Source organism: Bactrocera dorsalis, unplaced genomic scaffold (assembly GCF_023373825.1).
Source record: "Bactrocera dorsalis isolate Fly_Bdor unplaced genomic scaffold, ASM2337382v1 BdCtg021, whole genome shotgun sequence".
Classification (NCBI taxonomy): Eukaryota; Metazoa; Arthropoda; class Insecta; order Diptera; family Tephritidae; genus Bactrocera; species Bactrocera dorsalis.
In genome coordinates this window covers 39,734-63,216 of record NW_026038072.1, presented here as the reverse complement: position 1 = coordinate 63,216, position 23,483 = coordinate 39,734, and the positions used below count along the sequence as shown (strand labels likewise).

At 38.6% G+C, this 23,483-nt stretch overlaps 3 protein-coding genes across 8 annotated transcripts in view; 2 read left to right on the top strand and 1 right to left on the bottom strand.

Moving 5' to 3' along the window:
- Nucleotides 1-2,673: 2,673 nt before the first annotated feature.
- On the top strand, nt 2,674-5,062 carry LOC109579765 (facilitated trehalose transporter Tret1). Its single transcript, XM_019991403.3, has 6 exons — nt 2,674-3,095; nt 3,166-3,395; nt 3,468-4,142; nt 4,199-4,387; nt 4,554-4,619; nt 4,694-5,062. Exons 1-6 carry the CDS (start codon nt 3,038-3,040, stop codon nt 4,910-4,912), a joined length of 1,437 nt encoding a protein of 478 aa, XP_019846962.2. The 5' UTR covers nt 2,674-3,037; the 3' UTR covers nt 4,913-5,062.
- A 763-nt stretch (nt 5,063-5,825) lies between these two features.
- LOC105229383 (facilitated trehalose transporter Tret1) lies at nt 5,826-10,332 on the top strand. The gene is made up of 8 exons (XM_019991471.3): nt 5,826-6,376; nt 8,134-8,366; nt 8,510-8,640; nt 8,695-8,887; nt 9,053-9,206; nt 9,275-9,489; nt 9,615-9,881; nt 9,948-10,332. Exons 1-8 carry the CDS (start codon nt 6,328-6,330, stop codon nt 10,092-10,094), a joined length of 1,389 nt encoding a protein of 462 aa, XP_019847030.2. The 5' UTR covers nt 5,826-6,327; the 3' UTR covers nt 10,095-10,332.
- Nucleotides 10,333-10,503: 171 nt separating this feature from the next.
- The window catches only part of LOC105229255 (ATP-binding cassette sub-family G member 1), a 28,421-nt gene continuing 15,441 nt past the window's right edge, over nt 10,504-23,483 (bottom strand). For all 6 annotated transcript variants that reach the window (XM_011209402.4, XM_011209405.4, XM_029551521.2 and 3 more), the window contains exons 3-9: nt 14,484-14,621; nt 13,834-14,245; nt 13,339-13,594; nt 12,513-13,247; nt 12,287-12,443; nt 11,925-12,191; nt 10,504-11,852 (exon numbers count right to left, since the gene is read on the bottom strand). In XM_011209402.4, coding sequence (XP_011207704.2) covers nt 11,654-11,852; nt 11,925-12,191; nt 12,287-12,443; nt 12,513-13,247; nt 13,339-13,594; nt 13,834-14,245; nt 14,484-14,621 — 2,164 coding nt within the window. In that variant the 3' untranslated portion in view covers nt 10,504-11,653. The remainder of the gene's footprint in view (nt 11,853-11,924; nt 12,192-12,286; nt 12,444-12,512; nt 13,248-13,338; nt 13,595-13,833; nt 14,246-14,483; nt 14,622-23,483) is intronic.

Below are 23,483 nucleotides of genomic sequence, written 5' to 3'. Positions count from 1 at the left end.
GTGTACGAATTTCAGATATGCACCTTTTAACCCTCAGCTGACTGAGTATGGCGCAAATGTTAAATCAAATCTTTTTGCGTATAAATTTGCAGTTTTCATTTAAGGCACTTCACCCTGAAAAAATACACCATGTAATAAGGGAAACGGGGAAGGAGGCTATAAAGTCCAAACAATTATGAAATAAACTATTTAACATTCTCTGATTTCGGCTCTAAAAGGATGTTATTTTGCACCGAAGACACAAACCTGCGAAATATCCCACTATTTGGATAATCACGAAACTGAGGAATTTCAGGGTAAACCGGAAACGTAGCCATATTGTGCTTCCTGTTGTGTATGTGAATGTATGTACGCGAGATTTGACTTGATTTAAAGCCATTTATTTCATTGTTTCGAAATATAAACTAATTTAAGCCATTTTTTTGATTAACGTGATCAACATGGGCAAATGCATTCGTCTAAAAATGTATTTTGCTTCCTTTCATCAGCGAAGAAATCCAAGTATAATAATTCTTTCATTAATAATTGGTTCCGCATAACATAAAAATCTCCGAAAATATGTGAAAATAGAGATCGACCACGAAAAACGACGCGGAAGTCGAACAATACGAGGTGTGTTCAAAAAGTATCGTGAATTTTCGCAGGTTACGTATATTCGAATTTCGAATTTTTTGTGGCTTTATGTTGGTACTCATGTCCCTCACTTATGCCGACCAGCTCGGCCATTTTGAATGTTCATTTAATTGTTGACAGCTTCTTTGCTTGCACGTGTTTTGGATCGTCTTCGATTTTTACCTATCAAAAAAATTGCACCACGATAACGCCCCTGCTCACACATCGTTGCTTGTGCGCGACTTTTTGGCCAAAAACAACACACTAATGATGCCGCAGCCACCGTATTCCCCAGATCTGGCCCCCTGTGACTTTTTCTTGTTCCCTAAACTGAAAGGAGCCAATGCTGAACAAACGGCATAGATGCAATCGTATTCAGATGCGTCCGTGATTTGAGGCTGTGTCGTTGAGGCGGTGTCGGACAACCATCAGATTTGAATACAATCGAGAACTTATGGAAAAACGTTAAGGAAAAGATTGAACCTGTTAAACCGAAAAATAAGACTGAACTGTGAAGACAGTTCCAAAGGTCGGGTGTTCTGTTCCACAGAGCGCTTACCGTAGCCTAATTCAGTCTATGCCTAGAGGATTTGCGTCTGTATTAGATAATAAAGGGTACGCTACCGAAAGCTAAACAATTTTTCTATTAATTCTTTTAAAAAATTATTTCTTTAGTAAGATATTATGATAGATCTATATTTTTGTCTTCAGAATTTTTAAAATTTGTATTTTACCCTTTTTTATGTATTGTTTTTTTCGAATATTATTAGTGTTACCAATAACAGTTGACATTAAGTAAATAAAAAAATATTTTTAAGTCCAATTTAAATCAAATTCATATTTTTTTAGAACAGAAAAAATTATATTTTATTGTCCGTAACTGTAAATATACGCATAATATACATACATGTACTCGTATGTATTATATATATAAAGTATTTTGAGCACACAAACCTGTAAGTCCAGGGGTAAGCGAACAACAGCAAGTTTACAATCCAAACTCATGACACTTTCAATTGTCGATGTGTAAAAAAACGGCTAATAATAAATGAACAGCTTCAAGAACAAATTCTTATGTACTTAGCACACACACACACATATGTACATGTACATTTAGGCAAAGACAAGAGTTTTGAAAAGTCTTAAAAAGCTTGAGTTAGAGTAACGCATGCAGAGGGTGTTATTGCTGTCTAAGGATCATAATTCCTGGTTTTTAGGATATGAAACTCTTCCGGAGAAAACATTCAGCCATTCATAGACACATACACATATTCATACATTTACATACTGTATACATATAGTATAGTTTTACATATTCGCATATTCGCACATAACCCTGCACTACTCCATACTCGAGTCAATTCAAAACCGGTGCAGAAAAATCTTCCAAATAGACGGGTCTGGTTTTCGGTCTGTTACAGGGCAACGCTTTCTGTTTTTTTTAACATGATGATGTCTTCCGAATTGGTAAAAGTGAAGGAAACAAACATCGTCTGTCTAATGTCGCTAACGCTATATTTATTAATTCATAACCTTAAAATTGTTAGACAAGGAATTTATTTAAATCACCAATTATTTACTCTCTCATCGAAGTAGTCGACTTCGTTGCTCTTAAAGTTTAAAATATTGGGTAGTCGAAAAAGTCTTTTCGTATTTCTAATCAAATTTTAACCTTTTTTATATTCATAATAATAAAAAAATAACCAAATTTTACCATTTTGGTCGACCACTTGTTGCCATTTTTCCACCAGAGGCATTATTCCATCAGTGTAAAACTTTTATCAGTGTAAATCGAAATTTCGAATACGAAATAACTTTTTCGACTACCCAATATATGTACTATATATGTGAGCACTTTTGGATATGGCAATCCTATTCAGATTCCTATTGTTAATCTTAAGGTAAACGGCAATGTTCTGGCGCAGTGTGTTCTACTTGCGCGAAAGACTTTGCATTCCATGAGTCACGACGACGATCGGAGTAATCTTCTTATCGCTTAGCATCTTATCCGTAGTTATCAGGCGCACGATTATGTACACACGTTTTGTAAACATAAACAAACACTGAGGAGCTTCTGACATTCATTACTGTCAGCTACTACTGGCTATTGCCCAAATCTTGGTTGGCATTGCATCATCACTTGTCGGCGCTAGCAAGTAAGAAGTGAAAAAGCAAAACCGTACTCGCTCATAATTAAGGCAATTGTGGCAAGTGTGTTCCGATGACAGACTACTACTACAGACTCATTTGAGTTTTTCAATTATAAAATCGAACGGACTGTTAAACGATATTAAAAGCGCTAAGGAAGCAGATGAGTAGCGTGAGTGCATTGGGACGGTTGTACGATCGAACGATTATAGGGCTTACATTCCACTAGCATATGCTTTGACAGGGGAGTGGTGTGAAGAGCAAAAATCATACGCAGATGTGTCTACCAAAGAATTTGAATGGTTCTACGATCCAGAAAATCGCAACAACTGTCGGTAATATGGATGAGGGACTTTGAAACACAACAATTTTATTAAAGGAATGTTTCGTTTTGTACACTTTTAGGTAATATACTATGCTTGAACTTTGGCATCATGCTCGGCATCACGCCAGCGCATATTAGACTCTACATGGACGAAAAGACCCCCTTGAACCGTGTCGCCGACGATGTTGAAGCAACTTGGATCAGCAGTAGTATTTTTGCCAGCGCTGCATTGAGCGCAATCGTATGCGGTTTCATTGTAGGAAAAATTGGACCCAAAGCGGTGCTTCTCCTCAGCGGTCTTCTGCAAATCGTAAGCTACTATTTTTCATTGCTGCCTTATCAATTATGAACTCAAATTGCCTCATTTTTTCGTACATATCAGTCCAGTTGGTTTTGTATGCATTTCGCATTCGACATTTTACACATCTATTCATCTCGCATTATGGCTGGAACGGCTGCTGGCGCTGCCCTCATAGCGTTACCCATATTCATAGCGGAGATATCTGAGGAGAACAATAGCGGAGCCCTGATTGTAACTATCGAGCAGTGGCGCACATTGGGTACACTTATCGGTTTTCTGCTTGGCCAACACTTGCAATACGATTATGTGGCAGTGGTGGCGGTTTGTATCTCCTGCGCCTTTACCATGATGTTCCCGTTTAGTCAGGAGAGCCCGTACTTCTACATGCGAAAGGGTGATGTGACAAGGCTGGAGAAGTCTTTGCGCTGGTTTCGGGGTGTGCGTAGTATAGACGACCGCAACCGACCTGAGTTCTTACGCGAGTTGGAAGATTTCAAGAGCAACATGGGGAATCATTTTATAGCAGAAGAGCATGTGCCTCGTGTGTATTTGTGTAAGGCCACGCTCTGTACCTTGGTGTTGTTTATGGGTGTGCATTTGAGTGGTATCTACGTGATATTTGCCTGGTCGGATCTGATATTTATAGATGACGTCTTCGTCCAGTTTCCCACGGACGTAAGTGTTTTGATTTTCGCCCTGGTCCAGTTTGTGGCAGCTACAATGAGTGTTTGGCTCGCCCCAATAGCGAGAAGAAGGGTAAGCCTTTCGATAATAATGATGGGAATCTGAGAGCTCATGGGATTTCGTTTCAGATACTCTTATTTATTTCCGCACTGATCTGTGGCTTTGCGTCGATTGGTTTGGCGGTTTGCATGGCGTTAGAAGTGAACGGTCAATTGCGATGGGTCGCCACCGTGTTATTGCTGCTACATGTGTTCTTTGCTAACTTGGGCTTGTACCCGTTAATTTTCCTAATTCCTCGTGAAATGCTGGCCACGAAGGTTTGTAAAAAGGCAGAGGTTTGATTGAACAAGGTTTCTGCATGGCCTTTTTCAATACCTTTGTTTTAAAAAACGGTTTCTCCAATAGAGTATACTAGTTTCGAATTATCGAATCAGAAACCTATTTATCCAAATCTTATGATCATCATTTGTTTTTCTTTTGCAGTTGCGTGTTACCTTAACGAGTCTTTCCTGGGGCCTCTCATGGCTAATGACTTTTATTTCGATACAGGTTAGTACAACAGTTATTGTGAACGGTTTATTTATTGTGATGAGATTAAATTTATTGTATTTCCATTTGAAAAGTATTTTCAGTCTTTTGAATCGACAATCGGACTCTATGGATATTTCATCATCTTTGGTGTTGGTTGTGTCAGCGTTGCGCTCTTGGCTCTATTCGCGCTTCCCGAGACGCAAGGAAAATCACTCGAAGAGGTACAAAATAGTTGGGGGGTCGAAAGTCAGACGGGGATTTCGAAAAACAATGTGCCACAGCGCGGACAAATCCATTTAGAGCGGTACTAAGGTACTTATACTAATCATAATCCAAGAAAGTTTTGTGTGTTGGAAATATGTAAATCTATATATGCATATATTTTTTTAAAGAAACAAAACTTTTGTGTAATATAGTATGTAATTATAATAATTCATTAAATAAACAGAAAAAAGTTCAAATTAGTTTTATTCGGTTGTTTGCAGGAGGAGGATTAGCAGTAAAGCGAATCTCTTATTCTATAAACTTAGGCCGGGAATATTGTTTATTCGTTCAAACCTACGACTGTTTGCGTTATGACCTACACCATTTTGGATTTTTTACTTGCTGTATAGTCGTTGTGGCCAATTCCTAACACAAAAAAAAATATTCTGACAACTCGCGTGACTGGCTTACAAAAGGCCCAATTCGCATTAAACTTCTATGCTTTGCTTGCATGCATGTATGTATGCACGGAGTAGATGCCAAATGGTATTTTTAGTATATATGTACTTGTATGTACGTAAACGTTTTTATACCTTTCTCTGATAGTATAACTTTAATGCGATGTCTGCAAGCAGAATATTCCATCAAACATTGCGCCGAGGTAATCGTTATGAAAGATGAGGAAAAAAAGTCTGAAGGAAAGCGAACACAAGTTGTATGTGAATCAGCCATTATTCTTGATTGTTATTCTACAAACCCTCAAACAACAAAAGCGAAAATGATAACCACAACCAAGCCATAGCCACTTAATTTCAACATTATGCGATTGTAAATTAGTTTGTAACTTCATAGAGAACATACGTCAACGTTTCGCTGTCTCATTGTTTGTGGTCGATCCGATCGGGTCATAATTATTTAAATCGTTTATCTTTCGGTTAGATATTACGGTAATTAACGAGGATTTCACACTATCGCAGGTGGCTGTTAGCTGCTCATTTAGTGTACTATATCATACGTAAGGGCTTTAGATGAACGTGTAATTTTGCACGCGTTGCGATAAGAGCGATATCGCAGGTGTATGGGTGTACAAGTGTATTGCTGCGAGCTTAAGTGCATAGGCAAACATGTACAGCAACTTTTATTCTTGGTTAATCCTTTGCACATCACCGATTTCAACAGATCATAGCTGGTCTGAAAATAAGACCGTAAAACCGTGCTACATCCAAAGACAGCACCTCACAGTTAGCTGATAGCTCGCCGAGTGCAGATGGCAACACATTAGAAATAGAAAAGCAAATTTTGCAAAACGCACAGCAAGAATAAGTTAGCTGAACGAAGCCGAGACATGTGACAAGCTTTTAGCTGAGCGCTGAAATTTAAAATTCCATTCAAATACTTAACGAGTTGTGGATTGGAGTTGCAACTAGTGAAAAATTTTATATTTCGCTTCGATCTTTTTGGACAAGTGAATGTGCGTTTGTCAGTTCAAGTTGGTGAGAAGAAAGTTACTCGGCGCCGAAAGATGACGGACGGAAATCAATCGAAGTACCAGTACTTGGTTGGAATATGTGGTTAGTATGGAGCGTTTGTATTGTTGTTGCTCCTTCGACAAATGTCACCAAATAAGTTTTATTCGGCTTTATTCCTTCTTTCCGACGTACATTTTATTTATATATATTTTTGTTTTGCGTTTTGATTTTGAAATCCACTTCAAGAATTAAGTGAGCTTGTCGCATAAATATAAATATTCAAAGTAATGCAGTGCAACCGGTTTTTAAGCACACACTAGTCGGTTCGCAAAATTTAAGAATTAAAAATTTGTTTCTAAAGTGGTCTCAGTGTGGCGGTCAAGGTCGTGCGCAACATTAATTCACTCTGCATTCGATATTTGCAAGTAGTACCAGAGCGAATCGGCGATACCCACGAATCAGGGGAATGTCACTGCAGTGCACAGCGGATTGAAAGGCGCATGGCAGATTATCATGAGTGGTAGATAAGTAACGAAACCAGTTAAAAGTCCATAAGTGATACTCAAATACTTTTAATTTGTTACCGATAGTCGCCATAATCTCCGTACTCTACTCTATAAGTACCTTCGTTGAGGGCTTTTGCCCAAAGATGTGTAAACTCGCAGCTCTGTACTTGGGGGCATTGCGAGTGAGCACGTGAGGGTGGGGGGTTTGAATTCCCGATGTTTTACAACGACGCAAATTCTAATTCTGGAATGAAAGTGTACACTTCAAATGTCTGGTGCCAAAAGTTAAGGGTTGCGACACAATCTCCATATTGAGCGTAACAATTCATATTAGGATATCTATAAAACCCTTCTCACAAGGTTTTAACTGAATTTTGGATACCATGCGATGTGTCTTAAGGTTTCCCAACGACATCTGTTTTGAAAATAATAAATTCAATTAAGAAGAAGTTCGACTAGTCGCAGTAGTAGGACTATTCAAATAGTTTCAATTCTAAGACTAATCGAATAGTATTAATCGGTAAATAAAAACGGTAATATACCAGAAATTAAAATAATCGCTTTTCAGGTTAATTTTTTAAAGAGTCCTTGTCGAAAATCAGACATATAATCTACAAAGCGTCCTGTATGGCCTATTTATCTTTATTTTTTTTTTTTAAAGTAATCTCATGCCCTTAGAAACAAAGAAATTGCCGAAGAACTCAGTGATTTGATAAATGACCAGAACTGTTATATACAGTTTTTATAAAAGTTATGACTGTTTTGGAAAGTGAAGCTTGAAAATGGTTTGAGTTGGTAAACATTTCCTAAGCAACCATGAAGACAAATTGTGAGGAGATACCACTAACATGGTAGATTTAATTTCATATAAGATTGATGGCAACAAAATAATCACCGTAAATGGTATTATAATAGAATAACAAAATCAACATAAGCACACATGGCGCCTGAATGTGACAACTTAATAAATTTTTTGAGTTGAATTCTAGACTTTTTCAATTGACATTTAATCAATATAGATAATTTCAATCGTTATAATATATTATGTAATAAATCTCTAAGGTTTTTTTGAGATAATCTGCTGCATTCTAAAAATAACTTTGTGTATTCTTTTAAAAATAGTTTTATTTATCAGGCTATGGTGACCTTCAAGAGGTTCATAAACTTCTTTTCAGCTTAAATACATAAATCATACGTACTCAGTTTCTAACCTCATAAACTAAATGGGTTTTGCAATCTAAGTTATTTATGTGACGGATAATCTAGATGACTTTCACTTTTATATATTTTCCTCTCTTTCTCTCTCCAAACATCTTCATTTCACTTCTCTGCACGGATACTCCCTTTTAACAGCAAATATTATGACAATATCATATGGCGGCTTCTGTGGCTGGCCATCTGCCAGTTTCGTGGAACTGCAGTCCAAGGATAGTCCGCTCGAGACTGGGCCTATGTCGAGTTCGGACGTTGGTTGGGTGGGTTCTATAATTTGCGTCGGAGGTGTCCTAGGTACGATATTTTGCTCGTGGTTTTCCGATCGTTATGGGCGTAAAAAGTGCATGCTGTTGGTGGCGCTACCCTCATTGGTAAGTAAATACTAAAGCAAGTCATAGTGGTAGCACCCTCTAATACTATCTATTCCAAATTCAATTGATTTGAAACTGCCTAATAATCATTCAATAGTTTTTGTTGTAGCTAAATTTTTATATATATTTAAAAATGTTCTTAGATCGGTTGGTGGATTATACCCTTTGCTACCACACCGACTCATCTTTGCATTGCCCGTGTCATCGGTGGTTTTGCTGGAGGTGGCATATTTACTGTTCTACCAATCTACACTGCCGAATTGGCGCAAGATCAGTGAGTATGAGGCTTCCTGTGTTATTATGGCAATTTTAATGTTTTTCTAAACAGTGTTCGCGGTATTTTGGGGACAGTTCTTATGTTAACATTTAACTTCGGCATACTCTGTGCATTCGTTCTGGGCAACTTCTTTACCTATGATAAGGTGGCTTGGATCCTTTCATCGCTGAGCATTGTGTTTCTGCTATGCTTTCCATTTTTGAAAGAAACTCCTCAACATCTTTTAAATAAAAATAAAATCAAGGTAAGTTACCCAAGTACGGTATTGTGCAAAAAAATTAAGTTGGAAAGCTCAGATTTCATAGTTTTAATACTCAGATCGCATAATATATATATACCATATATACATAAGGAAAATAATAAAATAGTGCTTCTTTCATTATCTTCATATTAATTTGTTAAATTCCAGAAAGCTGAGAAATCATTGAAATACTTTCGTAATATACGAGCACTGTCACACGAGTGGCCTGAAGACTTCAAATTTGAGTTGGATAAACTGAAGGCAGATGTTAAACAGAACGACGACAATGACGAAAGTAATGCGATAACCTGGAAGGATATAAGTAAGTGCTGCAGAATTTGTCTCTGAATTAAATCTTTTCTAAAAGTTCTTCGGATCGTTCGAATGTAGACAATCTAACAACACGTAAAGCATTCCTGATTGGAATTGGCATTATGACTTTGATGGCGTTTTCTGGTTGTTTTGCTATGCTCAACTATTCTGCGAACATTTTTAAAGAGTCTGGCTCGAGTCTTTCGCCCACATTGTCTGCAATAATTGTAGGCGTAATTCAATTGATCGGATCCTATATGTCGACGCTTTTGGTGGAACGCGCTGGTAGGAAGGTGAGTAAAACTTTCAAAAATTAATCAATTGAAAAGTCGATAAACGATAAAATATCAAATATCTTGAACTGTTATATACACTGAGTTAAGTGCTGCTGAAGTTAATGACATTCCTATATATACAGTCCTTGTTGCTAATTTCAACCACTGGCGTTGCCTTGGGCCACATTATATTCGGTGTGTACTCTTATCTCGATGTGCTTGGCTACGACGTTCGTGGGTTCTCTTGGTTGTCAATCTTCAGCTTCTCATTTACAATATTCATAGCGAGCTTGGGCTTGTTGGGGCTGCCCTACTTGATTATAGCGGAAATAATGCCACCAAAATTGCGCAGCATGGGCTCCATGATCGGCATGATTCAGTTGTGGATCACCACTTTAATTATACTAAAGGTACGTTCTGCGCATAAATCCTATTATACATACTCTATCGTAACTGTTTATATATGTTTATCTTAGTGTTTACCGTTAATGATCGAAGTGTTGGGAATGCACGGGATGGTCTTTGTCTTCGCCGGAGTATGCATTGTTGGCATCATATGCATATATATGTTTATACCCGAAACCAAAGGAAAAACCATCGAGGAAATCCTGGAGAGTTTATAGTATTAATCCGATGTGGAAGAGTTAAACTACAGTAGTACTTATTAATTGATGTTCCTAAGTTTTTAGTGTAAATTTGAGCAAAGCTATATTTGGGCTTGTTTTGTCAAGGCATTGTAGAGATGTCACTCAAATGGACAAATGTAGATTTTAAGATTATTTGGTTTTGTTATACAATGCATATATGTATTTCAATATACGATAATAGACTGGGGTTTATCTAAGCCTTTGATGATATAAACTCATTATTGTTTTTGTTAAGTTGGAAGAGAAGAATTTATGGGAAGGAGGTTCGGGAGTTTCCAAGTAAACGATATCAGTACATCAACCCCGTTATGAGACTGTTGTGTGTAGTGATTTTGTTTTATGTGTAAGGTGTCTTATAGCTAGCTTGAAAGAATGTCTACTGGCGCTATGGAGATCTCGGCGGGCAACTAATGTTTTTTCATGACACTCCAAGAAATGAAATGCAACATTTTTGTTATTAATTGTTTATTTTTTGTTTTGTTTTTGTTTTAAATATATTCATATAATACAAAGTTTCGCAACATAGCATTCACAATATTTTATAGCGATAATTATTTATATAATTCTATATTTATACCACATACATATATGTATAATATTTGTTGTATAATGTAGGGGAATTCGTTTGATTGTATTTGCATTATTATTACTGTTATATTGTATGTATATGTATGTATATTTATTATTCATTATTACTAACTTAATAAGTAAATTATTTACTTATTTATTTATATGTTTGTATTTGTTATTGGCGTGCATTTATAAATGTAATCATAAAACTATAATACTACATCACAGTAATTTTCAACACACAAAAAATAAGAGAAAAAACAAACAAACTAAAAAATCCTATTACTTGTGTATGTGCTAACATTTGTAGGTTATGTGGCGGCCAATTCAGCGCTTTGCGATAACTGATATTTATAGCAACAATGGAATACATGCAGCCGTCCACTTTCGACTTTCATAGTGCCAAGACCACGAATAAAAGCATATAGATACATATGTACATACTAGTTGTTGGAGGACGAAACTTCGCTGTTTTGTTTGGGCGTTCGGCTTTTTTGTTTTCGAATACTTCATTTGTGATTTACTGGGTAGCATAGCGATGCTTTCAGGTTTAACCGCCATAAAATTTTCATTAAAATAGTGTTGACTTACATACATTACATATATTAAAAATAAGGTTTCTTAAAAATGAAAGTATGTGTAAATTTAAAAAACATAGTTCTGTATTATTTACGTACTAGGATGTACGAACGCAGGTCGTCTCCCGGATGTCCAAAGAAGCGTGTTAGCCGATTCTTAAAAACCGTGATTCTGAACACCAAACTAAAATCAGCATTTTAAAATAAAATTGTGTTAAACGTGAAATGAAGTCACATCACCAACGGGTGTGGCCGAAACAGTTTCCACGTGTGCCGCATACACACACACAAGTGGATGTGGCGAAATTCTATTTGGGTTCGTGTTACAAAAATGTTGTGTGATTTTTTGTTTACTTTTATTCGTTAAGCTCACTGGACTTTCGAATATCACGTCTTGGGACAGCGGAAGTAGCGCAGCACCGCGTAGCCGAGACAGCGGAATACCACGAAGAACATCATTAAAACAAGCGTGTTGAGCCAAAGCGGTGAGGTTGAGTTTTGTGCCTTGAGTATCTCCTCGTATGGAATGAATGTCGTCGTTGTGTCACCACTTTTACAGAATTCAAAGCTACTAGGGTTGCCACAACTAAAAGTTATTAAAGGAGAAGCGAAAGGTTTTTAAATTTGTAGAAATGGGAAATTTTGAGCGTTCGTTTACCTTATCGCTGGTCCTTCGCGAAATTCTAAAATCTGCATATTCTGATATGCGTAGTGTATCATTGAGGTGTAGCGGATCCAGCTGAGCCCTTCGGGGATGCGTGTCGACAAATAGCCGCCGAATAGTTGTGTCGCCAGTGTGTAGAGTGCGCTCAATGTGATGCTGACATTCATATCCATGCAACAGGCGCCGATGAAGAAGCCCACACTCTGCGCCACAATTGTATTAAGCAGCAAAAAGACCAACATCAACGAGAAGAGTTTGAAGCTGCAATGTAGAGAATTTTCATGATAATATATGTATGTATAATGATACTATGAAAACTAGTGCAGTTTCTTTTGCAATAATCGTATGACCCTCACCTGGTACAGCCGAGCATCGGGTAGGATATCATGAGGTAAACAGTCGGCAGCGTCACAACCAAAGGTAATTCGCCAAACATTTTCGCCAAGTAATAGGCAGAGAGTCTGTAGGCGCCCGAGCGACGCTCTTTGCTGATAACTTCGCGCTCGGCAGGGACTGCAATGAAAGCGAAATAATGAAACCTAGTTGCAGACGTACACAAATAGTGCGCGCTCAGCCACTTACATGAATTTAAAGCGCCGAAAAGCGCAAACAGCATCCAGTACGTCTGCGAGAAGAACATCCAGCCTTGCAAATCATGTAGGAACTCCTCGGTACGGGGTATTTGAAACCAAATGGAACCAGCCATCAGTGCCAAGCCGATCGTTTGGAACCAATTCAACTTGGATAACATGCGCGGTTTGGCCTCCTTGAAATTTCTACTAGACAGCACACAGAATTGCGTGTGAAAACTCGTCGGATAATCGAGCCAGTCGGTGTCGCCGCAGCTCTCGTAGCGCTGGCAATCACTCGATGTGGCGCTCGAATTTGATTGGGAATCGTGGCCATACCACAGCTGTTGCGACGCCTCCTCATTGGAGTTCTGGTGGTCATTTATGATCAGCATGGCATCATGATTGATATGGTTTGTGTGATTGTTGCGTATGTCTTTGTAGTAGTTGTTGATGATATCGTTGATGAGTGCATCGTGCTTGAGCGGTTTCTCGTGGACGATTTCGGTGGTAGTGGAAGGGCTGTTGGTAGTTGTGTTGGGTGCAATGTGGGACATTGTGTCGGCAGCCGCGCCATTACGTCGTATGTTCAACTGATGCTTGTTGGAGTTGTTGGAGTGGTGCTGCTGATTGCGTTGATTGTTTGTGTTGACCGTAATGCAGTTTCTGTTCAAGTAGTTACCATGCGATTCTTTGGCGGCTATGAAAAGCTTTTCGCGAATTTTAGGGTACGACTTCAGCTGTTCCACTGGTAAAGAAAGAAATTATGAAGTTAAAATGTTAATATATGAACATACGCATGATATTTCAGCAGCAGTGGAGCCGCAGTATACACTTACATACAAAATCCGCGGGATTGTAGTGTGGTTTAATGGCAACTCCGATGCTTTCAAAATACGTGTAAACATTATTCACCTCACCAAAGTATGCAGTGCGACCGCTATAGAGCAGCAACAGCTTATCGAACATGTGGAACATTTGCGAAGACGGCTGATGAACGGTGATCACCACAGTTTTCTGCTCTTGCACCGCGTAGCGCTTAAGAAAATTCATGAGCGATATGGCAGAATGACTGTCAAGGCCGGATGTTGGCTCCTGCAATAAACATAGAGCCAAAATTATAATCAACATTTACTCACATACAAATCTATCTACAAATTAAGAGTGCGAAGAAGAACAAATGGCAGTGCTCTTAAATCGCGGCCACACACTTGCACCTTTGCTGCTCTCAGAGAGCGTCAGTGTATGCTGGTGTTGGTATGTGGCTGCTCTCCATGTTATTTGAGTTTGTTTTAGGTTTTCTCCCATTTTCTTTGCATGTGTTTTGTACTCACATCTAATAACATCACCAACGGGTTAGTTAATAACTCGCATGCGATATTGGCGCGCTTCTTTTCACCACCCGACAGTCCACGATTCAGGTAATCGCCAAATTTCGTGTGTTGACAAAAGGTGAGCTCCAGCGCTTCCAGTATACGATCCACCAATTGAATTTTCTCCGACTTTGGCATTTTCTCTGGCAGCCGCAACAATGCCGTGTAGATAACGGTCTCTCTAAGGGTCAGTCCAGAGAAAAATATCTCCTCTTGCAGTACATAGCAGATCTTGCGGCGCCACTTCTTAGAGAGCGGCTCGCGATTGAGGTAGACGCCGCCACTATCGAAGCGCCGCTGCCCGCTGAGGCAGTCGAGCAATGTGGTCTTCCCACTGCCAGATGGGCCCATTACGGCTAAAACCTCACCAGGCCTGCACCGCGCAAAGGAGGCCAGCACAAATGGACAACATCCAAGAAAGCAAAAGCATAAGCCCAATGCAAATTGCAGTAATAACGTCGAATAGATATCGCATATGCGTATGGACGACGAAGAATGATGCGATGGCGGAATGTGGTAATATAAAAATAGAAAGAATGAAGAATACAAATTGAAGATTAGTCTGTGTATATAGATAAAATGTGGCAGTATGTTTGTAGTTCAGTTGTTACCTTACTGAGCCACTCACATCGGAGAGAATCTGGCGCTCGTTGTGGAGTACGTTTATATTCTGGAATGACAACTGTAGCGTGCGGTGGTGCGGTTCCGCATCGGATATGAAAGGAAATGTAGACATTGTTTGATCGCTGCTGCAAATATAAAAAAACAGAACAGAAAACCCATTGAAACACATTGCAAAAGCTAGAGAAATACATATGTACATACATATGTATATACTAGGATATACATAAGTATATATGTATGTATGTACATACATACATATATGTATATTCGTTAAATGATTATTCGAACTGTTATTTACACCTGTCGTATTGCATGGGGAATGTCAAAGATTTGGATGTTATAACGGTATGAATTTCTTATATTGTGACTATATCCATACATAGTCACAGAAAGACAGGGCAGGAAAAGGTTATACGTCAGTAAGGATTTTTTCCTTTAAGTTCACACCTGAAACTTGTATGCCAAATTGTTGTTGCCTTATTGTCCCATATACTGACGTCGGCACTGCCAAAGCCAAAGCCAAATCCCATGACAATACTGCTGTCCAACATACACACACACTCAAGCATTCTCACATACGGTTCAATGCCCTCTTTTAATTACTTTTGTTTCGAGATAATTTCAATTTAAATATTTTTTGATTTTCTAGCTGTCATCCTTGTATTTATCTGTAATTCTTAATCTCTTGCATGGATACATACACACACACATATATATAAGTAAGTGCGTATACTCGATTGTTTATATGAAATATATGTTTTTAATAAAGTCCATTTTCCCTCTATGCGCATATACACATGTATGTAAGTATGTTAATAAATGAGTAAATGGGTGAATGATTTCTCTCTAATGACAACGACGGCAAAATAAGTTGCATCTAACAACAGCGACTACAACTGAATATTTACATATTTACATACATACATACATACATACAGACATAAAAGTGTACAAGAAAATCGGTTCTGACCAGAAAGAAAGATAGCCAGCAGACTTTTCATTTGCATGCTTTCTATACACCAATGTATATACATACATACACACACACACACATATGGCGTTTATTATCTTTTATATGCACATTTGCATATACTACATGCACATAAGTATGTATGTCGATATGTAAGCATGTGCGTTTGTATGTTTAATTTTGTTTGTGCGGCTTTTTGAACGCATTCTGACAAGCTGACGCCTTAGTGAGCAACTTGCATTCGGACAGAAATGTGTATGTATCTATATGCATGGCGATCGTGCCGGTCAGCTGCGTTAATAAACCGGTGCCACTGTCATATTATTTTAGTTTTTCTGATCTTGGTCTGATTACAGCGCCAGCACATTCACATAACAGCTTCACATACACACTATATATTATCCACATACATACATATAAACATATGATATACGCATTTGCAATGAGACGTACCCACATGTAGATGTACATACTGTTATAACTACATGTAAGAGTATGCATACAAAGATGCAAACACACTTATACATACTTACATATACATATGTAAATAATTAAATTTTATTTTGTTGTTGCTGTTCGCTTTTTGTTAAGTGTTTGTTGTTAATGCTGCTAATATTATTTTTATAAGTACATATTTGTTATTATTGTTATTATTATCGCCATCATTCAGCCTTTTGTATGTACATACATATGTATGTAATGGTATATATGTGTGTGTGCGTTTGGCTGTGCTGTGGCTTTTGTTGTTGCCATTCGCGATACTGTGTTTGCTCCTTTAGCTGTTGCTGTTGTTGTTGCAGTTGCTGTTGCTGTTGTTAATTCGACAGTCACTGCTGCGCCGATTTAATTTCATTAATACATTCACGCGATGTCTGTTGAAATTAACATTTTTTAAATATGTTTCCTTCGTTTTCGTTTTCGTATTTATTTTCTTTTTCGACCACAAGACATGGGATATTCTGTCTGCCCTCAGGTTCGTTGACTTCTTGTAAATCAAGTACTTAACCGAATTAATACAAAACAACGAAAATACATAAACACGTATTTATTTACATATGAACACTGATACACATTTTCTGTTATTGCTGATGCGCAGATGATTGACAAAGGTTGGACCAACCAAAGCAAGTTAACTTAAAGGCCAAGTGACTACGGTTTGGCGTGAGGAACCAATATTGGTCAGAGTGTCAAAACAGAAGAGTTCTTCTGCATAGAACTGACTTAAAATTCCAGTCTGAAAAATTGCATGTGTGGATTGGTTCTTACTTTAAAAACACCAGCTCCCGTCTTAGATGCATTGCCAATGAAGTGTATGGACTCACAATGCGTCAAGAATTCTCGGTTTGGTTCTATGTTATTTCCTGTCTTTTTCCCCGCTCTCTGTGTTGAAGTGTAGACGAAAAGTCCAGATAATCCTTACGTAATGCGAAACAGTCACTGCTCCACCGTTACAACCGAAGACACCTATGCACGTACGTATGTTTGTAAGTGCTTAGCAAAGATTAGGTGTACGTGCGCGCATGCGCGACGACCAAGTCATAAACCTCCTCATTTTAGTACTTTCATTTGAAAATTGAAAGCAAAATTGAAAAGAGCACTCTCGCTGAGATCGCGTTAGTGGCTCGATGCCGTCTTACGAAGACATGAAAAGCCTATTGTAGAAAAAACTTAATTCATGGCGTTCCCAATGAACTTTGCCACAAGTCAAGACTGTTGCCTGATATCTACATACATACAAATAAGGACGAAATATCGGTTCTGCGTCTTTTTAAGTGCAACTCTTCAATCCGAATTGTAGCGATGTATTTGCGCTTCACCTCTTGAACATCTTTATTAGCTAATACTTGGGTGTGTGAGTATGCGTTTGAAAATACAACTTTACTCCATTGGACATTTGCCTATGATGATCTCATACAGAAATTCGCCTGACCCAATTCTTGTGCAGATTTGTGGAAAAGAGTTAAAACCATAGTCATAGAAGAATTGCAAAAAAAATTGAATTGAATGTAGAGGTATTTGGTAACCCGAATTTATGTGTTTTGCTGTCATTAAACGTAGGTTAAGCAGAGGAAGCTTACACATATTTATGTATGTATGTCTGTATGTGTGTATGTAAGCAACGCTTTCGAAGCAGTAGTAGCTAAAACGTTGCTCAAAGCGAAAGTGGGATTGGTAAGTTGGGCTACAGGAAGACACTTTTGATCGCTCACACATCCATGCACACACGTATGTAAGTGGGCATGTGTAAGTATGCGTGCTTGTGTTGGTATTCGTTTTTGCATGTTACTATAAATTAATGAAGCATTTAATCTTTCTATTTTAAATTTTGAGTGAAAAGGCCAAAAAATGCTGCAATTATGTCTGCGTAACCTCGTCCGTTACGAAATGTGACTGTGTGTGTATGTATGCGGCGCCGTAAACTCAAAATTTTGACTGTCTTTATCCAAAGCACTTTTCGATTGGATTTGAATTTGACACAAAATTGCTTTCGTTGTGTTTTTCTGTTTGTTTTTATTGTTGGTTTTTACCTGCTTTCGCAAGAGGTTATTCACATTAGCAAAATCGCAGAAATTACGTGAAAGTTGGGCAATGCTCTTTGTGCCAGTGACTGCCTATATGTGCGTGTGTGCATGGCGTGCATTTATACGCGTTTTGGGCGATCAAACGGTCTAACAAATCGAAGAAGGGCAGCATGAACAAAGCGCTTGAAATTCTTATCTCGTCGTTTGCCTTTGTTTTTGTGGAATACATTGACCGATATTAAATGGGCGAATCGAAGCGAAGGCGATAAAGCGAAAAAGTGTCAAAGCACGGCTAGGGATCAGCAACGGCTATCTGCTAGAACCGTAAGTCAGTGCCCAAACGCTGTTATACACAGAGCAGAGAAGACGACGTTTGATCGCGTGTCTGTGTGTGTGTGACTGCTGTTTAAGCTTAGAATGAAGTGAAAAAGCAAAATATAAAAATTCATACCATACATTACACACATACATACATACATATGTATATATGTATGTATATATGTATGTACATATGTATAATAAATAATATGAATAAATGCAAGAATTTCGAGGAGTGAAATTTCATTAGACGAAACAAATAGCAATAACAACAAATACTTATATCAACAAATTTTAATGGGAAATAAGGCAACATTCACAAAGGTCATTGACAATTCAATTTGCACACTCGCACTCTCACAAACACACATAGCGCAGCCACACGTGCACACTAAACGCAAATGCTTGAGTTGGCAAATTTTTTGCAGGGCAACTAATAATGAGCGTACATAACTAGTGCATATTGTATATACATACATACATACATACACATGAATATGTTTTGAAGATTGTGACAATTGATTTTCGGCCTGACCAGTCGGTCTATTCAATAGAAATCATGCAATTCTCGAAAATGAAAATATCTAGGTCACTGGAGAACTTGCAAAAAAAAAAAAAGAGTAGAGTTAAATTTTAGTGCGTACAACCACACATACACATATGTACATAATTTGAATGCCAACATGCAAGGAGGACAGTTCTGTATGGATGTATGCATGAGAGATGCGGCCTTGTAAGGGAGTGCGATTCGGACTCTATTTTTTGCAGTTTTGGCGACATAACTAATATCCGTTCGTGCGTCATTAATCAGTCAGAGGGGCCAATAATGAAGTTATGACGTTTTCGAGAACTTTATACACTTTCATTTGTTCTTTACTGAAAAGACGGCACAGCTCCCTTGTAAAAATTACATAAATAAATAAATACGAATTAGAAAAACACTCACTTATGTAAATACATACATACATACATATGTACATATATCAGCGAATGTGTGCTCGCCTGCGTCATTTTTTTATAAGTTTCTATGTTTTTATGCTGTGACCATGAGCAATCGGCTTTTAATTGTGAATTTGGAACTTTTCACTTTGTTCTTTCGCGAAATTTGACCTAATTTCTCGATTCTTTGCTTCGTTGTTTTCGCATTCTTCTACTTTTTTGTATGTGTTCGTCTGCTTTGGACGCTCTGAACTTTGAGGTGTGTAGATATGTATGCATGTTTGGTGGATATATGTATGAACACATATTTTGGAAGTTGACGGGGCTGCCAGATACATTTTAGATCTAATTGAGTGTTTTGTAATTGGCATACATTTATTGACAATTTGTCCTCTACGTACATACATACATACACATGTATATGAGTATAAGGCTTGCAATATATCCATACATATATGTATGTATAGTTATGTGTATGTGCTTTTATAAATATATTTGCTGACTAAGTATACATATGTGTCAAGGTCTCGCAGAGTGCTGACAGCCATTAAATGACACTGGGAATGAATGGGGAAATTGGAGCTGAAATATTCACAGTCATACCCATTGAAGACCAGCTTCATAGGAGCGACGCTATTCAGTTTATTAATAAAACTAAACCTTTAGGGGGAATATACAATATACAAGTACGAATAACTTTTATTTTAGACGAACCCAGACAAACCCCCGAAGTACTGGACATAACTTGGTGGATTTGTGCATTCAGTCTCCGATTTATATTAAAATTTTTGATATTTGCAGGAGCCTTTACTTATGATACAAGATGTGTGTTTAATATTAAAGTAAATTAAGAAAAATGGTAGAACAACCCATTTGGAGTCTATCTAGCCGAGGTTATCGATAAACCGCCCAATACACCTTATCTCTGCTCAATGACCATGTGATCATACTGCGATCTTTTGGACACAATCGGGGACAAAAATGCAAATATTGAGATATTTTTATAGATAGGTGATATATTTATATCATCATTGCAAGAGCCTACACACGTAGTATGTGCATATCGGTGCGCATAATCTTCGTTTATATAAAGCAGAAATACTCCGCTGACACAAAATCGCACTCAGCCAAGCAATTTGCCAATTGAACTCCATTCAGCGCTGTAACAATGCAATGACGAACAACAATGGAACTAGGAAGCATATTTCCCACATGTAATTATCACCGCAATCGCAGCAACGCTGCATTGGCGAGAAAGTGCGCCACTTGGGCTGCGCCCCAACTGGCCAACAACCGTCGTTATGGATTAGTTCAAAAGAAATAAATAAAGAAAGAAAGCGCTTTCTTGTTAAATTATGCACGTCGGCGGCGAAAACACTTCTTTCCATGCTTTACGCGCCGCAGCTGCAGGAGTTGTTGTGGCCGATGTTGTTGTTGTTGCATTTATTGTGGTCTCGCAGAGCGTATGCACTTCCTCTTACATTTATTTGCCATATTTATTATACATACGTATTTATTTTATTCCATTTTCTTGCTTTTTTTTGTTTATGTGAGAGCCACTTTCAGCGACAATTGCAACTTAACCGCAAGCCAAAGTGTCTGCGCGAGCGGTTATTGTATTGCTGTTGCTGATAAAATAGCATTTCTCGCCACTGCAGTGTGAATAGACAAAAGCTCACACATAATATTGACCTGTATCAATCTTTATATGTGGAAGCGTCCTGCCTTGAGATTAGCAAGTTCCACTATGGACAGCACTTGTGTGTAAATATCTCGAGTTGGCCCTATGCTCGGACGCTACAACTTTTTAAAAACTAGAAGACAGGTTACCAGAATTGCTCGTCCGGCGAATGAACCCTGTGATGCAGTAGCCTGCGACATGAAATTACTAATGATAGAAAGATAATGGCCCGGCGAGCATACCCTCTTCAATCAGACCGTAGAGTGGTCACTCAAGAGTGATATGTGTGGGGAGGTACTCTACGATAAGTGTCTCTAAGAAGGCATGCACTTCAATCACATTTGCGAAAGCTCGCGCTTTTGCTCATCGCACGGTCCCACAGGCGCACAGGGTGATGTCGCCACAAGGGCTACTTGACTTCTTTTGTTGAAAGCACAGTCGCTTAATTTATACATCGATTACGTTGTCATCGCTGCAATCATGCACATATATATATATATATACATACAAACAAGTGTTCAACTTGCAACAGAATGCTGCAGTCTGTTTGGGATGGGGCGGAGCGCCAGCCACGAGGCGGTGTGACTTTGCTTATCGCTTACAAGGCTGATTTAACTGATGAGTTACACTGAAAGCGATGCTCGGCGCTGACACACGTTCATATCTGGATATGAATTTTCGTAAATTTGTATCGAGTTCCAAGCGCAATTCGTTGTTGCATTTGAGACTATGGTGATGGCACGACGAGCTGGTCGTTGGATCTTGAATGCTGGCAAGTCACAGCGGCGAATGATGTAAAATGAAAGCTCAGTTTAGTGATGCCTGGAAAAATCGTGCAACCAATTACACAGATGATTTATGGTTACCTGGTAGCCGCCGCGTGTGCACCAATATGGGCTTGCTGGTGAGTGTCAGAGGGTGCGGTGCTGCTGCATGTGGTTTTTCTGCTGGCAAGAGGCATCAATGTGTCAAAGAAATCAATATCACATAGTCATCGCAGAAGCCGCGAAGCTAGTTAAGTGCTGTAACCGCCACTAAACGCACTGCACTATCGCGATGTGTCAAGGAAGTGTTGCCACTCAAAAATCTCAGGTGATCAACCCAATAAACTGGGTCAACTATCGATCATATCTCTAAATCTCAGTCCAAAAGGTGCGCTCTCAAACATCACGGGGAAAAGACAAAGCAGTCTTATACCACTTAAGCATTGATATCACTTATTCCGCAAAATTGTAATATCGAGGGGTACTGCGACCCCTATTGAGCTGCATGTGTTCCTTTCTAGGTTTATTTGCATGCCAGCTGAGGAAATCGACTTCTTTTATCGATAGGCGATTTGCTTTGCTTGGCTTTGGCAGAAAGCTAAGCACGACTCGAATGCGAACAAAGCACATTTTGCTTGCAAATTTACACACATACGGGTGCACATATGTATGTGTATACATATATGATACATACAAAAGAGGCTATAAATCTGTAATTACGCCAAGTGCAGATTGACAATTAAAAGCAATTTCATTAGTATTTTCACCCAGAGGCAGCAGTCTGCAGCGTCGTTCGCCGAGGCGTGGAACTTGCATTTGCCGTCGTCGTCGTTTGGCGTCACAATGCCTTAGTTGATTGTCCGTCCAAAGCGGTTGACCAATGGTGAGTGTGATGCGTTGCGTTGACTTTAATGCCAGCAGAGCCGATGATAACACAAAGTGCGTGAAGTGTGGACTGCGTTGATAAAACAAAAGTAACCGCGCTGCTACAAAAACAACGAATAATCTACATACCAGATGTACTGTGTGTACAACGTGCAACCACAACAACAAGAGTAAGCAATAGCAAAGTGGAAGCAACAAATGATCGCAGCAAAAGTGAAATGCAGGAAAATCTCTAGATTTCACCCACTGTCAGGAAAAGAAAATCGCATATCTGCACAAAAACCAGAAGAAGAAAAAACGTGCGAAGTAAAATTGAAAAGAGAAAATTATGTTTTACACAAGTCTTCATAGAGAAAAAGGTGCAATATCCACACACACACACGGCACTGATGTTGAGACTGAAGGAAAGCAACGTGTCATCAACTGTCACCATTTAATGTGAAATACTTTCTATGACATTGATATTTCTTTCCAGCAACCAGTTCTGGCACTTAATCTGGAAAACACTTCTGCATATTAATTTATGTGTGTTTTCTGCTGAAACACCGTTATCCGACTGCCAATGATAGTAAACTGACATTAGTGCATAGAGGTCAGTAGGAGAAGGGCCAATTTATGTATGATAAAAGAGAGGAAAATGTTGATAAACTTGGTGATCATGTGTCTTGATCAAATTGTCAAAATGAAAGCAAGGTAATTCCAGGGCTTGGGTATGTGATATATGTTAATGTGTTTTGACAACAAATTGTAAATTTGTGCTAAAATATAGAAATAAATTTGTGGGAACCATGTAAACAAGGAAAGGAAGCCCCCAGAAGGGCAGCGGGAAATCGACGTTCGGCGATCGATATTGGCAAGACCAACAAGTAGTTGGTTGGCAGCGCTCTGGGAGGTGTGGGGATTCCTTC

What these genes read in the sequence shown, in the direction of transcription:
- LOC105229383 (XM_019991471.3), top strand. Translation starts at nt 6,328, where the DNA reads ATGACGGACGGAAATCAATCGAAGTACCAGTACTTGGTTGGAATATGT. An exon ending in GCCGAATTGGCGCAAGATCA is followed by an intron (nt 8,641 to 8,694) that starts GTGAGTATGAGG and finishes TTTTCTAAACAG; the next exon opens with TGTTCGCGGTATTTTGGGGA. An exon ending in GATAACCTGGAAGGATATAA is followed by an intron (nt 9,207 to 9,274) that starts GTAAGTGCTGCA and finishes GTTCGAATGTAG; the next exon opens with ACAATCTAACAACACGTAAA.
- LOC109579765 (XM_019991403.3), top strand. Translation starts at nt 3,038, where the DNA reads ATGTGTCTACCAAAGAATTTGAATGGTTCTACGATCCAGAAAATCGCA. An exon ending in GAAAATCGCAACAACTGTCG is followed by an intron (nt 3,096 to 3,165) that starts GTAATATGGATG and finishes GTACACTTTTAG; the next exon opens with GTAATATACTATGCTTGAAC. An exon ending in GTGAAATGCTGGCCACGAAG is followed by an intron (nt 4,388 to 4,553) that starts GTTTGTAAAAAG and finishes TTTCTTTTGCAG; the next exon opens with TTGCGTGTTACCTTAACGAG.